The sequence below is a fragment of the Salvia miltiorrhiza genome, chromosome 4, assembly GCF_028751815.1.
Source record: "Salvia miltiorrhiza cultivar Shanhuang (shh) chromosome 4, IMPLAD_Smil_shh, whole genome shotgun sequence".
Taxonomy (NCBI): Eukaryota; Viridiplantae; Streptophyta; class Magnoliopsida; order Lamiales; family Lamiaceae; genus Salvia; species Salvia miltiorrhiza.
Genome location: NC_080390.1, coordinates 38517706 through 38534979, shown reverse-complemented (window position 1 = coordinate 38534979; position 17274 = coordinate 38517706). Strand labels below are relative to the sequence as shown.

The 17274-nt window shown below is 36.0% G+C and overlaps 2 protein-coding genes across 5 annotated transcripts; one reads left to right on the top strand and one right to left on the bottom strand.

The window, feature by feature from the left end:
- Positions 1 to 5020: 5020 nt before the first annotated feature.
- On the bottom strand, positions 5021 to 7071 carry LOC131021530 (acyl-CoA-binding domain-containing protein 3-like). Its single transcript, XM_057950758.1, has 3 exons — positions 6339 to 7071; positions 5987 to 6080; positions 5021 to 5370 (listed from the first exon to the last, which is right to left on the bottom strand). Exons 1-3 carry the CDS (start codon positions 6812 to 6814, stop codon positions 5311 to 5313), a joined length of 630 nt encoding a protein of 209 aa, XP_057806741.1. The 5' UTR covers positions 6815 to 7071; the 3' UTR covers positions 5021 to 5310.
- A 160-nt stretch (positions 7072 to 7231) lies between these two features.
- Positions 7232 to 10848, top strand: LOC131021529 (uncharacterized). Of its 4 annotated transcripts, XR_009100977.1 has the most exons (5): positions 7236 to 8194; positions 8871 to 9123; positions 9816 to 9922; positions 10183 to 10246; positions 10393 to 10848. XR_009100977.1 is itself a non-coding variant. In XM_057950756.1 (2 exons), the coding sequence occupies exons 1-2, from the start codon at positions 8106 to 8108 to the stop codon at positions 9202 to 9204; spliced, it is 423 nt and encodes a 140-aa protein (XP_057806739.1). In that variant the 5' UTR covers positions 7232 to 8105; the 3' UTR covers positions 9205 to 9809. The 4 variants fall into 4 exon arrangements, 1 of the variants encoding a protein (XP_057806739.1); XR_009100976.1 differs by having other exon boundaries at positions 7241 to 8194; positions 10183 to 10848; XR_009100978.1 differs by lacking the exons at positions 9816 to 9922; positions 10183 to 10246; positions 10393 to 10848 and adding an exon at positions 9428 to 9809 and having other exon boundaries at positions 7232 to 8194; positions 8871 to 9372.
- The last annotated feature ends 6426 nt before the right edge of the window (positions 10849 to 17274 follow it).

Below are 17274 nucleotides of genomic sequence, written 5' to 3'. Positions count from 1 at the left end.
AGCCAATATTCCCAGCGGCCGAAGCCATGCACCCCTCGGCCGAGCTGTTTGCCCAAGCGGGTGAGTGCCTCGGCGCTCCCTTTCGCCCATCGACCGAGTTGTTTGCCCAAACGGGCGAGTGCCTCGGCGCTCTCTTTCGCCCATTAGCCGAGCTGTTTGCCCAAACGGGCGAGTGCCTCGCGTATTCCAGCGGCCGAGGTGTTCGAGCCAGCGTCTGATCTCTCATCACACCCTTCTTTTGCTCCAATTAGAATGCGCCATGTGTCCCAGTCCAGAATAAAATGTTAAAGGCGTATTTCACAATTTCAGAGTATAAAAGAGCGGACTTCTCATTTCCTAGGAAAAACATCAATTCTCACTCTTTTGGAGACGCAGTTCTAGCCAGACGTCAGTTCTTAGTTAGGGTTTATTCGCTTTCCATTTTCATTCTTACGTCGAGAATAATTCATAGTTAGATATTTATTTTTCAGTCATCGGCATTACTGTAAGTTTCCATTATTGCCTAGATAAACTCTCAGATTATGTTTTCTATGCAGTTTCTATTATTTCTTTCCGTATGATCTTTAGATTAATTCTCAATTGTGATTTCGTTCACTGTCTAGATAATTGTTATTTTTGTTGCGCGATTATTTTAATGAATTATTGCTTTTCCTCAAGAACTCTAGCGTAGATTTACATGCTATTTCTTTCCTGCTTATATATTTTAAATCCTTGCCTAGATAATTTTACATGCTTTATTTCAATTACGCGCTAGATAAGAGAGAGAGAGAGAGTCAGACCAAAAATCTTGATTAGAGTGTTTTAGATTTATTTTATGTTATCTATGTGCAACGCGAGAGAACACCATGTTTAGCCCTCCTTGAGAGACGACTTGAGTTAGCTTATTCCATTGCAATTGACCTCGTACGATTGCGAGTCAATTCATAGGTGTTTTGAGTTGAGTCAGTAATCCTAGTTGGTTATTACATAACCTTTTTTTCTTTCAGAGAGAAGAGTGTTTGTAATAGAGTTTGAGACTAAGACCGAACTCAGCGGTTGTTTAGTACCGTTAAACTAAACAGATCAGTTCCTTAGCACCTGATAAGCCAAGTGGTTGTTGTTTAGTACCAGTAAACTAAACAGTTCGGTCCCTTGACACCTGGTAAGCTAAGTGGTTGTTGTTTAGTACCAAAAAACTAAACTAGGCGGTTACCTTGGTATCAATTTAACCAAGATGAAGTTCAGATTAAAGGTTTTGGCTCCAATTACCTTAGCATTAGCTGATTGGACACGACAGTGTCAGGGCGTGCTAAGTGTTAAATCCAATTCAGGGTGGATTGGTAGGTTTGATGTGCACCTCTAAGCATAAGCCCAGAGTGTTTGTCAGACAAATAATCTGCATGTGGATGTAGAAGAGATATCTCCGAACCACGTTAAAAATCCTTGTGTTCTTTATCTGTTTTCAGTTTTTCCTTACTTGTGCCCAACTATTTTCAACTGAACTGGACTAACTGAAAAGTGTAACTAACTATTCGCATTAAGTTTAAATTTCGCTGCCGAGTTATTAATCCTACTGATGACTGTTAGTCAGAGAGATTAATATCTCTAACTCTGTCTTACAAACCAGACTGAAGCCTTACTTGGATATTAGTTAAGCCCAGTGTTTGACAGATGTTACTTTACTGGAGTTTCTTCAGTATCAGTCTACAACCTATTTCGAACTGAAATCTAGTTAAGTTTGTTTTGTTTGCGAAAAAATAGCCCATATGTGTATTCTCTCCCCCCCCCCCTCCATACACCTGTCAATCAACCATCCGGGACCCCAACAGGATCAACATAAATAGAACGGTGATGAAGCCATTAGACGTCGGAATGGCGTGAGCCAAACACTTCCACATGAAGAATTTTCTAATAGTTTAACTAAACTTATATATACTATTAAAAATATAGTTTAAAAATTATATATTATGTATTAGTAATATATGGTGTTAATTCTGTTGATGCTACGTTGCTAAAATTTTTATTCTTTTGACTTAGAAAGTACGAAGGAGATCAATTTATGATTTGTACTTTTCTAAGTTTTGAATCCAAATTATAATATTTTTTTTCATGATATGAATAAAAAAGATTGTAATTTTATTTTATTGTGATTAATCGTCAGATAATCTATTAATCTATTTAATTTAGTGGTGTTCGATTTGACAGATTAGATAATTTATTTAATCGTGGGCCCGCTCAATCTTGAGTAATCTCAGACCAATATAATCTCGAGTAACCGAACGGATCATTTGTAGAATAACTATTATACTTGTTTTGTATTTTTAATTATTTTTTATATTTTCAGCAGTTAACGGGTCAATCGAATCAATTAAAATCATATGATCAATGTTTTGTACAACCAATTCATATTTACCCTGTCAGCATATATTGTTTAAATTATTGATTTGGGGTGATGAACGGTTCGTGTATGAGTTAATTGAATTTTATTGAATCCAAAATTCAGGTACTCATATTCAAATGTGTTGGACTTTTTTGTTACCCGCACTTGGACCCAAACAATATTTGGTTACCAATACAACAAACTATGTTATATTGGTCGTTTATTCGGGTACAAATACCATTATTATTATTTTTTTGGGGTTCAATTGGATTATAATTTCAAACAACTTATCCTTTATACTATGAGCATTTGTTGTTATATTTTTTCAGCATAATAATGTCTTATAATTAAATTCATAAATTAAAAGTGTATTTTTCTTTCTAGGATAATAATAATTTTTTAAAAATATTAAAAAGTTAAATTCATATTAAAAAAAAAACAAAGAAACAAAAATCCTCACATATCTATTTCGAATTTCCCACCTATTTCAATTCGAAAAACAAACACCAAAGTTTCACTAATTAATAGTCAAACATCATTCTTAAGTCACAGTACACGTCAACAAATCTTCAAAATCATAATTCACGAGTCTCATAATTTCCCACTTGTGAGATGTTCTTTTCCAGCCACGTAATTTCTTTTGCAGATAATATTTAATGAGATTTATTGTATTGTAATTGATATTATTGGAAATTTTTGACATCATTTAATGATACACAACGGAAATAATAGTTAAGAATAAGATCTAGATATATAATTGATTCATGTGTAGAGATTATAAACACACAATAGTTAGAATAACTCACTTGTTGTGTAGCAAACAATTCTGTAGCAATTCCTACAATTGAATCCACTTCTATTGTATCCACGTAGATTGTAGATCCGATGCAAGAATCATTCCCAATGCAAAACTCAACCTTCGAAAGTTAGCAAATCTTTGATTGAATTCTACAGTGCTATAAGTTTATTCTCTCTTGTGTTTCTGTGACTTCTTCTATGTGACAAAAGAAATCTATTCATATTCTTATAAGAGTAGCAATCATCTATTACCCTAGATAAAAATGCCGAACTTTTCTTTTATCTCCCATTAATTAATTCAATAGTCCAACTAGTTATTGATTGACTAAAAACCAAAACAATATATCAAATATATTTTAATCTAGTCAATATATGATCTCCCACTTGGACTAGCATTAGATCAAACACCATGCACTATCTTTGCACCCTTGAGCGGATCAACAATACACATAAAGTGTTTACCCTATATGCCTCAATTATTGACGATAATCTAATTAAGTCTATACTCTTAAATGCTTTGTGTAACAAACTCAATATATGAAGAACATTTACGTGGATTTTGTAAACAAAACCGTTTATATAAAGATATATTAGCATTCTTTTGTTCACAAACCACTCGATTGAGCCTAGAATTTGTCATTGTGTGTTTCTAATAGGTCAATCAATTTATCTCATTTTTATCAAATGACCTAGATTGATCATGTTCAACTTTCTAAAGTTTGAACATATCAATTCCACTGGCCAGCGACTTAATGGTCAAATAATACAAAGAAATTAAGTATTCTTCTCGAAATGTTAATCGAGGAATGAATCCTAATCTTGGCACAATAACTATCTTTTCTTATAACCTTATGTATCCAACACAAGCCATACATACCCATTCGGTTGGAGTGCGAGCATTGTACTTGGTCAAAGTATATCATTCAATATAAGTAAGACAAGTATTTCTCTAAAGTCAAAAATTTGTCACAATCTCCACACACCAATAATAATAGACATGCTCATGCATCTACACGAGTATCTAATATCTCATAGTCGTGAGAATAACTACATTATTTAAGAATGTGATATATATCGCATGTGGGGGGGGGGGGGGCAGTGGGGTCACTGGAGTACCCCCCCTAAGATTTTAAAAAAAAAGTTGGGGTATTTTCATAATTTTATAAATATATTATCAAAAATATAAAAAATATACTTTTATATCCACTGATATCAAGTTTAGAGTTGAATTGATGTTTTGCTTAGTGTTAATAGGTAAAAATGTCATATTTCTTATGTTGTATATGAAAAATGTCCTACTTTATAACATTAATCTTTTTATGCTCAAATTATATGAAATACCTATTTTACCCTTTGATATTGATGAGTTTGTTTGGTTTTTTGTGAAAGTTTTACACATTTGATCGATTTGACGGCTATCAGTCATAAAAGTCAACGATTTGACAGCTATCAGTCAAGAGTACATATGACCGGTAGGTGGCTAGATCATGTGGTCGGCCCCTTAAATTAATTATTATTTATTTTAATTAATTTAATTTTTTTATTTTATTAAAAAAAATTGAACCCCCTTAAATCGAAAATCTGGCTCCGCCGGTGTATTTTTCGAATTCCACCAATGTTTAAAACAATAAATATATAAGTCGAAACCTAAAAACTTGCAACCCCTAATAGATACCCCAAATGGCAATATCCTTGTTAGATAAAAGAAACTAGCAATATTTGACGATACATAATGCAGAAGTTCTTATGTGCCTTTCTTTTTTAGTACAATATTTCTTGATTTATTCACTACTATTTAGCAGCAGGAGTGACTACGTGATCTGCGAATTTATAATTTTCGAAGATCTCTCTACCTTCGTGCCATCATACTAAGATAATATATATATAACAATGAAAAATTATGAGACAAAAATTATTGTTAGTGCACCCTTCCTTTTACCCCCTATTGCCTGGTAGGTAGAGGGGTAAAATGCACCTATCACATTGAGATGGTAGAAACAATAGACAAGATTACTCTTTTCCCTTCACATTATTATTATGGCTACTTTTGTCAATTATTCTAATATATACATACAAATCCACTGCATTTTGTGCATCAATTATCAACACACGGCCAACATTTTGGTCTGAGCAAAAGCTTGATCCAATTAAAATCATCTCTCTTCTGCTCCTTGTATACTTTGGGAATCTTGATTGGTTAGAGTATCTTCACCCTGTGTCATGTACAACTTCCATCATCACCAAGATAACGGTTTGATAATTAATCTCGAAATCACAAAATTGATAGTTTGGGAGAACCAATTGAGCATTTCCGACGAAATAACAAACATGCGGAAAAAAGGTTTTAAATAATCGAATTGGTAGGGCTGAATCTCGCCCAACACCCTTAAATCGGCCTGTGCTGATATGTGCAAAATTATTCCTATCAATTTCCTATATGATAGTAGGATAATTACGCTTAAATACACGAATTTTTATTAAATATTAATTTTATATAGGAATTAAAAAAATGTTTCTAAATATATAAATTTTTAGCGGTCTTGATTTTTCATACTATTGTCAATTGCCTCACATTAATGATAAGGTAGACGCCTCAAATGTCTACATAGCTTAAGTGACTGATGTATTAAACGACGTAGTTTGATGTTTACATCACTTTAGTTAGTCACGATGACATTAATTTATCAAAAAATTGATAATGATTTGAAAAATCAAAAAAATTGAAAGTTAACTAATGTATTTAGTAACGATTATTTTAATTAATGTACAAAATTAAGATTAGGTAAAACTTCATGTATTTAGGTGCAAAAGGAGTAAAGTGGTTGTTACCTTGTTCCAGTCAGGAATTGCCTCCGATAATATGGATATGTATTTCTCCATTGCCATCTCCTCACTCATATTCCCTACCTTTTGCCAAGCGTTCCTGTCGTAGTATTAATTATCAAATATTGCTCTTTCTGAGTTAAGTATTCGTAAAATGATTTCTTATTATAAATATGAGGTGAGGATTCTTAAATATTACCACAAATGAACCAAAACTAAATTAAAATTGGAACTAAACAAAATCTGTAGTATCTAAATGGGGGCAAGCTCTCCCACTCAATTCTTGAATCTTAACCATTTGCACACAATTTTGGCAAAGTCAAATTCTGATGAAATTAAAAAGAAAAGAAATGAATACCATTTTGATCGAGCTGATAGGTGCAATGCCATGGGCTGCGAACCGTGACAAGGCCCTTCAAGGGCAACTTTCTGAAGCCCATACAACTGCAGCTTCACGTCTTCTCCAATGCTCTTAGCTTCCGCATAAACTATCGCTTCACCGAAAATCTTGTCTAATTCGCTCCTCTCTACTCCCTCCCAATCATCGCTGATCCCTCTCTCTCTGCAAATATTCTCATCCTCTTTTTCTTCGCAGCTTGGATTTACGAGATTGTTATTATAATCTGTTTCTTCTCTCCCTAAACTCTCGGATTCTCCGTCGCCACCGACACTTCCTTCTTCTCTAACCGACTCCTCAATTATATGATGAACATCGCCACGACTCTGTTTCAAAGCTTCTCCGCTTCGTCGATGCGGATCCAGAGTGTCGAGAATCAAGAAAACCAGAGCAGATAATCCCACGATGCCTAACAGTAAAATCTCCACCGCGTCCATGTTTTGTATGTATATCTAGAGAGAGAGAGAGAGAGAGAGAGAATAATTGGGAAGCTGTTGTATGGTTATGTTGCGAACAAAATAGAAAAAGCGGTGATTTTGAACGGATTTTGGCAGAGTATATTCGTGGAAAGTGGGCCCCACGGAGCATGTGAGAGTTGCGCGATAACGATTCGATTCTGTAATGAATACGAATATGAATTTGATGTGGCTGGCGGGGTTGGATGTTGAGCCTCCGGCAGACATTTTCGAAATTGTTTAATGCTAATATTTGATTTGTGTTCCACTTCGGTTACGTCAAAGCAACCGAGATTAAGAATGAATGGATCACGTAATTCCATATCTATCAATTCTATAAACCAATACATATATTGCAGCCTCCATAGTGATTCTCTCTTCTACGTGCGCTCTCCCAAACCTCTATTTTGATTTATCTCATTCTCTATTCTGCCTTTTACGCCTCAATTCTTAAGCTTGGCAAAAATATCAAAATTCTCATACTCAAATACCGTTACAAAATATGATTAGCAATTCATACGTAATTCCTTCTCAAATCTCTCACCATGTGTCTGCAAATCTCATGCTCAATCACCTGTTGTAGCAATTGATCAGCAGCAAATCCTTCTAAAATCCACCTTTTCCGCCATCTGCAAATCCTTCTCAAAACTCTCCCCATCCATCTGCAAAACCTTCTCAAATCCCATCTCCCACCGTCTGCAAATCCTAATCACAGCAATTGATCTCTATCCATCACACACACTACAGATCTATGGGTGCTGCAAACAAGACTCAGCCGCAACTGCACTCGGATTCCAGTCGCCACCGCCGTCTTCACCGCGCCGGCCACCTCCCTTCCCCCGCAAGCCCTCCGATCTGCATCGCCGCCTCTTTCTTTCTTCAATCAGCAGCTCCACCCCCCACCGCTCTCTCCGCCACTCCCGCAGCCTCAGCCGCTTCTCCCGCCCCATTGCGCCGGAGCCGGAGGCCAAACGTGCCCAGGGGAAAATTCGTCAACACCACGAGGGGCTCGACCTCGCCGGCACCAACCGCGAATCGCCGAGCCCCTAGATCCCCAAAGTCTCACCGCCTCTTTGTGATTTCCGGCGACCACGGCAGCCATGTCCGCCGATCTGCCACCTCATTCTTTTTCAGATCTATCTTTTTCATTCTTGCTCATGATCACACAATCCCCACCCCTTGCTATCTCTCACTCGGCCATGGATTAGCCACCGCCGACTCCTTCTCTCTATTATATATATAGAGAGAGAGATAGAGAGAGCGAGAGCGAGGGATGAAGGACGAAGCCGTGAGCTCCTCACGCGACCCGTTATTGCCCCCGAGATCTATGTCTCCTCCTCCGAGCCTCACTCACGCTGCCAGGTGAAATTACTTTTGTGCTCTCGAGAAACCCTCTTATCCCAATTGCAATTGTTGAGCTTCACGAATGTAATCTTAGCACTTGTTGCACGGTTTTTTGTGTCTTTATTGGTTCAATTCTATGCTCGAACTCTTAGTCTGTTTGATTTTATCCTCTTTATTGTGCCCACGACTTGCGTTTGAGAGATGTGCTGAGAAATTAGGGCATGTAATGCCTGTTGATTTTCTGCAGTCCTTGAATAATTACTCTGTAAGAGTGCAGCTAAAATTTCATCTTTTTCTGCTGAGTTTCGTTAATATCTTTGAATTAAATAGTATTGGCTGACCATGAAATGATCCGCATTAGCTTTACATCCTTCCTTCAATTTGTTTTCAAGTTTTATATTTGGAAGTAGAATACTAAGGGACTATGGGAGTTTACGTGGCATGTCACAACTGGAAAATATCAGTCCATGAAGTTAAGTGCGGGCTACAGAGTGATATTACTTCCTTGCATAAAGTTTGAAAATTATGTAGTGGAAATTATGTCCTTAGTCCTTACAAGAAACTGCGAATAATGATGGTAAATTTATGACAAAGAGAGTTTTTCTGCAAGTTCATGATGTTGGATTTCTCATAATGATTTTTGTAAATCTTATTTTGTTGCATCCATGTATGCTATCGCTGCTCTTCTATATAGTTCTGCTGGGGCATCATCTCCTGCTGTTCCCACAAATGCTGGCAGCTCAGATGGGCTTGGGCAAGTCCAGAATTCGAAAGGAGGGTGGTCTCTTTCCCGGATTGGTTCACAGCCCATGCACACATCATTGAGCACCAGTGCTGGTGGTTCAGCCCTTGGATCATCACAGCCTTCTTGCAGGCCCTGGGAAAGGGGTGATTTATTGAGGCGTCTCTCAACATTCAAACCAGCAAATTGGTTTGGAAAGCCCAAGGTTTTTGAACTTGCCCTCCTTCTGTATGATGTTTTCAGAAATTGCTCCTCTGTTGATGTTACTTCAATTAGAAATAGTTGAGTGTCTGCTTCATGTTAAACATTCAAGATTGTCAATAACTCCCGTGATATAATACTTACTACATTCATTGGTTGATCAAGCCTTGGTACTAATTATTTTGAATTTAAAACTTTAATATATCGTAGTCCCTACGTTAGCCAACCAACATATTTTGATTTCCTTTCTTTGGTTTTGGCCAAGTATTAGCTGTCACCTTTACTTTTTTCTAGATAGTGATGAACAGGTAACAAGCCTTTGTAAACTTGATTTATCAGTATGGCTGCTAATCTGCTATCTCTCACTCGGCCATGGATTAGCCACCGCCGACTCCTTCTCTCAATATTCCTTCTTAAATTTCGTAATTGAATTAGATATGCGCTTTTTCTTGATATTATTGCACTGTTTAGATCTATGCTTTATTTTTGTTGTAACAAATATAATCCCAAATATATTCGGTTGCGTATCATTTGGAATGAAAAAGTATTGGCCTTACTTGAGGTAAGGCAGTGGAGTTGATGTGTTGCACTCATTTCTTCATGAGTTGATGTTTAACAATCTGTAATGTCAAGAAGACATAGTGGTGCTCGGTTAGTTGTTTTTTACAGTATTTAAATGGTGTCTCTGATTTATAGGAGTAACATAGATGAGTAGTGGAGATCTGGGAGCATCTGCCTTCCCTGACAGGGGGAGCATATTTACGTGGACTTGCATAATTTAAGGCGGCAAAGGAACCATGACGGTCCGTCTTACAAACTTTGGTTGCGCTTTCCACTAGAATCTATATTATTCTTTCTCAAGTCACGTTTGAGACTACATGCTTGATGCTTTCATCCAAATCTCGATCAATTTGGGAATATTTGTTTGGGCATTCTTCAAGTAATTAGCTTTTGTATTGTCATTCTCACCTTCTCATTTGCTTTTCTGCATCCATGTCAAAATATTTCAGATTCTTTTGCTTCATCCCAACTTTTATGACTTGAATTAATTTTGTTGTTGCAGGATAAGTGGTGTTCAGCATATGATTGCAGAACGATTCTCTTGTCCATCAAGAGCCTATTAGGAGGTCAGATGGCTCTGTTGTCTCACTTTTTCTGCTGGTTCTTTTGTATGTATTTATGAGCTATTAGGAGCTCTTTTGTCTCACTATTAGGAGCTCTTTTGTATGTATTTATGTAATAGTTTTTCTTATGCTCGCGTTGTAATGAGCAGAACCCAATACTCAGAGCCCTCTCAATGTGTCTGCTGCTTTGCTCTGGAAGAACCAGGAAGGTTCATAGATTTTGCATTTTGTTCTTGAACTCGATCCAATGGTGCGTAGTATTGAAAAACGTGGTTTTTACAAATTCTGATTGCAGAGTACAGTAAAGCAGTGCGCAAATATTACATGGATACTGGATATTCATTAGATAACTGATCAAAACAGCAATAATAAACTTCAAGAAGGAAGACCATCTGATCTATCTATGGAAATATTAGGCTTGGACAGTTATTTCTTTCACTGAAAAAATTAAGCCGTGTTATGTTCATCAAAATCTAATCAAACCATGATTATGTTTGTGGTATCTGGTCATGTTTGAATTTGTTTAAAAAGTTAAGTAGCTTCTAGCTTTATAACTTCATCTAAAATTTCTTGTAGCACTTTTATTATAGACCTTATATTTTTATTATATTGATTTTTTAACACTTTTTGTGTTGAAATTTTTTAATTTTAATTCTCTTCAAATTGATTTTCTGCGTCCAATATTTTTCAATTCGTGAGCAAAAATTAGCGCAAGCAAAAAGAATGACAATTTGTTCTTTACAAAAGAACGAAATAAAGATAATAGTTTGGATTAATTTTGTTGTGAGAGTAGATAATTTGGAAATTAGGCAAGGGGCAATAATCTATGTAATATATTAAAAAGGAGTTGTTTCCCCACATCTTTTCCATCCTTTTTCCTTCTCTCTTCTTCCATCAATTTTTTCATTATTTTTCTTTTCTTTGTTTTAGTAATTCTTTTTTAAATATCGTCAAATTTGATTCATAAAAAAATATTCAATATGCATCTTAAATTTAATATGATATGTAAAAATCATCAAAAATGAATTTAAAATGAATAAGTTATGAAAAAAATTTAATCTAAAATATTTTATTTTCTCTCTCCATTCAAATTTTACAACTTTTTATTTATGTTTGTGTATGAAAAATATTTATTTATTTAATATGACGTGTAATAATAATAATAATAATAATAATAATAATAATAATAATAATAATAATAATAATAATAATAATAATAATAATAATAATAATGTGTAATGCTAATTTGATTAGTATGTTAATCAAAATAAGAACACATAATCTGTATTTAAATATTTATAGAGAAACCATTATTAATATCAATTTATAAATTATTGATTACTACAATTTACAAGAAAGAACTTATTTAATTGTTATTGAAATATTGATAGCTACTAACAATATAGTTGAATCATCTTATATATAATAAGAAAACAAGGTTGCCTACGTGGCATTCTACAATTCAAGCATTTAGTGTTATTTTTTTCAATCGGGTTCCACTGAATTTTGCTACTTTAAATAAGAAAATTTTCAAAAAAAAAAAAAATCATCAATTTATTTCTACGTGCATTTGATTAATATGAGTGCTAACAATTTTAGTAGTTGATATTTTCAAGATTCATGTGTGTTATTTCGTAGATTCAATCCTGGATTATAAAATGTTTTGCTTATATAATGGCTACCAGTGAGAATATAATCTCTCAATTGAAACTTTAACTAGGAATCTCATGCGCAGTTTACTCATCTTATCCCTCAATTGGCAATTTATATCCGTAAAGTGAGACCCAATTAAAAAATAGAAAAAAAAAATATTGAACGGAATTAGGTGTCCATTAGGATCTCCTTATGAGATGTTGAGGGATTGACAACTAAAATAAAAAGATAGAAAGATAAATATGTTAGGGGGTTATATGATAGCGGTTTATTTACTATTTATCCCTTCTATAAAATTAAACTTTGAAAATGCGTATAAGTTTTGAATCTATAATTTGTATGTATAGTTTAAATTAATTTGTAAACATTTTAAACTCCTAATAAGATAATGTCACACAACTCCACTCTTTAAATCTCCAAATGAGTGATTCTTAAAACTCAACTCCGATCTATCAAAATATGGACGAGATGATGTTTATAAGTCATTTATGGTCTTTCAAACTCCACGTGAGATGATGCTCACAAGTCAATTATGGTCTTACGAGCTCTAGATGAGATGTTGCTCACAAGACAATTCTTATCTTTCAAGTTGCAGATGAGATGATGCTCATAAGTCAAATATCATATAAAAAGCAGATGAGATGATGCTCATAAGTCAAATCTCATATAAAAAGCTTTAGATAATATGATGATTAGAAGTTCGACGTACAAAAGTCAAATATGATATTTCAAGCTACAGAGATGATGCTCGAAAGTCTTGTAAGGTTCAGATGTGTAGTGACCCGCTCTTTTATATATTTTAAATCCAGTAATGAGTGTATATTTTTGTTCATCAGTGAATGAAAATGGATATTATTCTGATATGAATTCAGCTTATGATCCTGAATTTATATTGTTAAAGCAGTCAATGATATTATTTCAGAGTTATAACTGACTTAGCAAAGTCACGTTATTTATTTAAGCGAGATGGAATTAGATTTTATTCTTACTCAAGTTGTGGATTATTTCAGACTCGTGAGTTAATTAAATCTGCGGATTTAATTTAGATATCAGATCAATGAACGAATTAAATCTACGGATTTAATTTAGATTCATTTTATAACTTATCGTTTTTAGTAAGATATCACATGTCGAAATCGGGATTTATTTAAATAAACAGTACAAGCAAATATGAGCACGTGATTCACTTTACAGTTACAGAATCACCGAGTCAGAGAAAATACATCAATAATTCTCCTCTACATTTTTTTTTTTCTCCTTTCTTTTTCTTCTCTTTTTCTTTCCATTAAACTTTGTTCCCCAACTTCTATACACCACTATCATTATGTTTTTCTTTCTTTTTCCCCACCATTACACTCAAGTCTTCACCAATGAATTATTAGTATCAACCCCAGCCAACAAACTCCCTACTTCATTCACTGTCCGTCAAGTTTCAAGGGGAGTAAAGTACTCTTCTTCTTGCCAAACTTCAAAGAGGTAAGCCTTCTTTGAATTCTCTTTAATGCACTCAGGATTCCACCTATATTTATGAACAGCAACTTGGTTATTTCAGTTCATTTTGCTGCATTTAAACCAACGACAATCAGCCAACCAACAGTCATTTTCAAGGTATTAATTCAATACCAAATATTCAATCCAGTTGTATGCATATCAAAGCATGATCTGTATATAATGATAGAAAACATTGTTGCATAATGGACATAGCAATCAACTAAAATCAGTTTTTATGTGTTATTCATGAGTTAGACAATGAGGACTTTCGAAATAGAAACAAACCACTATGGCTAGTTTTACCCACTGCATAATCGAATTATAGAAATACTAGAGCTCAATAGAATCATGAACTGAGTTACAACAAGCTTTGAGTTTCGTTCACAATAGAGTATTAAGAATGAACTTAGCTTCGAATGGAAAAGGGCGCAGCCTGTTCGGTCGAGCCATGAAGCGATGATTGGGCGACGGCTCAAGGGGATCCAAGCGCCAACCGTGAATCACGGCGACGTGCAGAGGCACGCCGGACTCGTGCGCAGCAGCGGCGGTTCCAAGGACGGCGACGTCGGCGGCGTCGAGCGGTGAAAGGTAGAAGACTCCCGACCTCAGCGATGGTCCTTGCCGATTCTGAAGTAGCAGCGCGGCGAATCTCGCCGATTCTGGAGTGCAGTGGCACGGCGAAGCCGGCCTTCCAGTAGCAGCGGCGTCGGGGCTCGGGAAATCGACGGCGGCAGTGGCCAGGTGCTCCTGCTGCCCGTCGATTCAGATAGAGCAGTGGGTGGACGGCGGCTGGACGCGGGGGCTGGTCGGCGGAGGGAGAGATGTCGGATCTGTTCAGCGAAAGGAAACGAGCGTCGGGTCTGCGGCGAACTCCGCTGCTTCGCCGGAGAGAGAGAGAGACGTGGCGGCGGGTTCGGCTGGAGAAGGGTGGAGTAATTTGTGTGTGTTCTGATGAGGGAGATCGAGGAAGATGGAGGCGGCAGCCTTCCAGCCGTGAATTCGCCGGAAGGGAGACTGCGGCGGCCGAGCTTTGAGAGAGATGAGGCGGTGGTGGTTACTTCTTACCGCCACTTCGACCGGTGACCTCGAGTGAGAGAAGATGATGGCTGATGGCAGCGCCCGTCGCCGGTGTTTCAAGGAAAAGGCGGCGCCGCCCGTCTGCCTACGTGCGTGTGTGTGTGACGTGAAATTTTCAGAGAGGAAGAGAGATGTTGGGGAAAGCGGCTGTGAAGGGGGAGAAATAAGGAAGAAAAGGGTGTTGGGCCATTACATTGGGCCTCTAATTTCTTTTGGGCCGAATTTTGAGCTTGGGCTTTGTTTAATTTGGTTTGGGCCATTGCATTTAATTATTTTGGGCTTGATCTATTTAATTGTTTTGGGCTTCCCTTATAATTCGAATTGGGCTGCTCCTTATTTTTTTGATGGGCCGATATTTAGACTGAGTTTATTAAAGAATGGGCTGAATTTATTCCTTTTAAGTGAACTGGATCCATGGGCTCCTCCCTATTCATTTTTAATTGGGCTTTCTTGATTTTAAATTATGAATTGGGCCTCTGAATTTATTTATATGGGCCGATTTTAATTACTGATTGGGCCTCTGATTTTATTTATATGGGCCGATTTTATTCACTGATTGGGCCTCTGAATTTATTTATTTTACTAAGATGGGCTTTTATTACACTATTTCATTGGGCTGAATTTATTTAAATTGAAGCCCATCTATTTTATTGGGCTGTTATATTATCTTCGTTGGGCCTCGTTTGATTTATTTAATTGAGCCCAACTAATCAAATTATTTATTATTGGGCCAAGATTTATTTAATTAATTGAGCCGATGAATTATTTAATTAAACCCAACTAATTGTCTCCTTATTCAACTGGGCCCTAAAATTATTTAATTACTTGAGTCCATGAATTACTCCAGCTAAACTTTTCAATTTAATTATTGGAATGCCACGATTTATTTAAATCAAGCCCATATTTGTTTAATTAATTATTAGGCTGCCTTATGTTGAGCCTTTTAATTATTTAATCTTATAACATTACTTGTTCCTATTTATTAAGCCCGATTAATTATGAAGTTATAAAGCGAATAAGTTGAAGTATTATTTATTTTCTATTGACTACGAGGAATGGGGTTTATTTAATTGGCGGATTAGAACACCTGAAGCGAACAGATTATTTTAGTTAATTACTCAACCACGCAAGATGAAACCTAGTTGGTATTTATTTGATCCGATAGTGAGGATTAATAGTAGTAATTCTCTAATATCATCTCGGAGTAATAAATCATGCATAAGGATCATGCATAGTTAAATACACATTCTCATTTGATGATTTTATTCGAGCAATATCTTATTTATATTCTCGTAATAAAGGTCAAGCACGAGATTAATAATCAGTCAAGGAGCTACTGTACCACAAAAAGTTTCTAACAGGTGGGCATTACTTTCATATATATCAAATGAGTTTAAATGTTACGTTCAAGCAAGTTATTTCATGACTAAATTAATTGAAGTTATTTCAAATATTGTCTTGCCATAAAATATTTAAATTTCAGTATGATATCTATCTGATGTGACTTTTATTATGCAATCGAATTCGGGTCCTGAGCAGTTGATAGCTATCCTGCCAGGGCTAGTGTACACCAGTGACCGTGAGTCATCTAGCGGGTTGGCCGGTCAAGTGACCGTGAGAGGTGGCCACCTTTCCGGCACAAAGTTCCAGATATGATAGATTACAAGAGAACTTAGACTGCAGTCGAACTTTAAGAATCACAAATGAATTTAGTAAGCTTGGGCCTTTTAGCGAAAAACTCCCTTGCTGTACTGTTTAATTATGGCATGACAATTTACAGTTTTGAAGCATGTATTTTATACTTAGGCATACGTGCCCACTGAGTACTTTTGTACTCAAGCCCTGCATATATTTCTAAATGTGCAGGTTGAGCAGCTACCGATGTTGATGAAGTGACGAGCGGGATTCTTTTGTCTTATTATGTATTAATGAACTCTAGGGTTACATGTCTTCATACATGTAATCAGAACCTTATTCCGCTGCGTACTCAGAAGTTTTATGTTTATTTGGCTAAGTCAGAGATATCTGAACTTATTAGTTATTTGAGTCTATACGACTAAACTTCTGTTATATTATAAATATCCCTTTTGTGAAATGATGAAATGTGATCCTTTCTTGTTTGATTATTCCCCTTTCTACCCCGCTTCTAATCTCCCTCCATTAGTCACGGTTTCCCCGGCTTAATTATCCTTAATTAGGACCGGTCGTGACAGAGTGGTATCAGAGCAGTTCATTTGCTCTGAACCCTAGAGTTAATAAATTTTTCTAGTATGATCACTAGTATGAAAGAGTCAGTCGGCAAAAGCTCAGCACTTCATCACATCGCTATGCTCAACAGAAAGGAATGCAACAGAAAGTTTTGAATGTTGAAGTTTATATTTCGCCTTGATGCAGATGTTGATTTTACTTATGCCTTTTTATGGAGATGTTACTCAATGAACTTAGATGCGCTAAAGATGCATGATCACTGTTATGAACACAACAATAGAAGGAATTTAGCAAGAACATTTTTGCTTTTCTCTGTAAATTGAGGCGATGAGTAAGTTACAAAGTTAGTGAACCAGACGAGAAATCAACAAACAAAATACAATGGGGAGTAAAGAAAAGTGTCACACACGAGATAGTGACACGGGCATAGATCTTCGTTCGGATTATTCACGCGAGGCGGATACCGAATCAACTATCGCCTTAATCAGAGTATAGTGGGAACACTTTTCATAGTAATAAGAATACCCTACATAGTTTGGAAACTGCAACATAGCGGAGTTATCTCTTTTCAAAAACCTAGTTAGTACTAGTTGCAGCATATT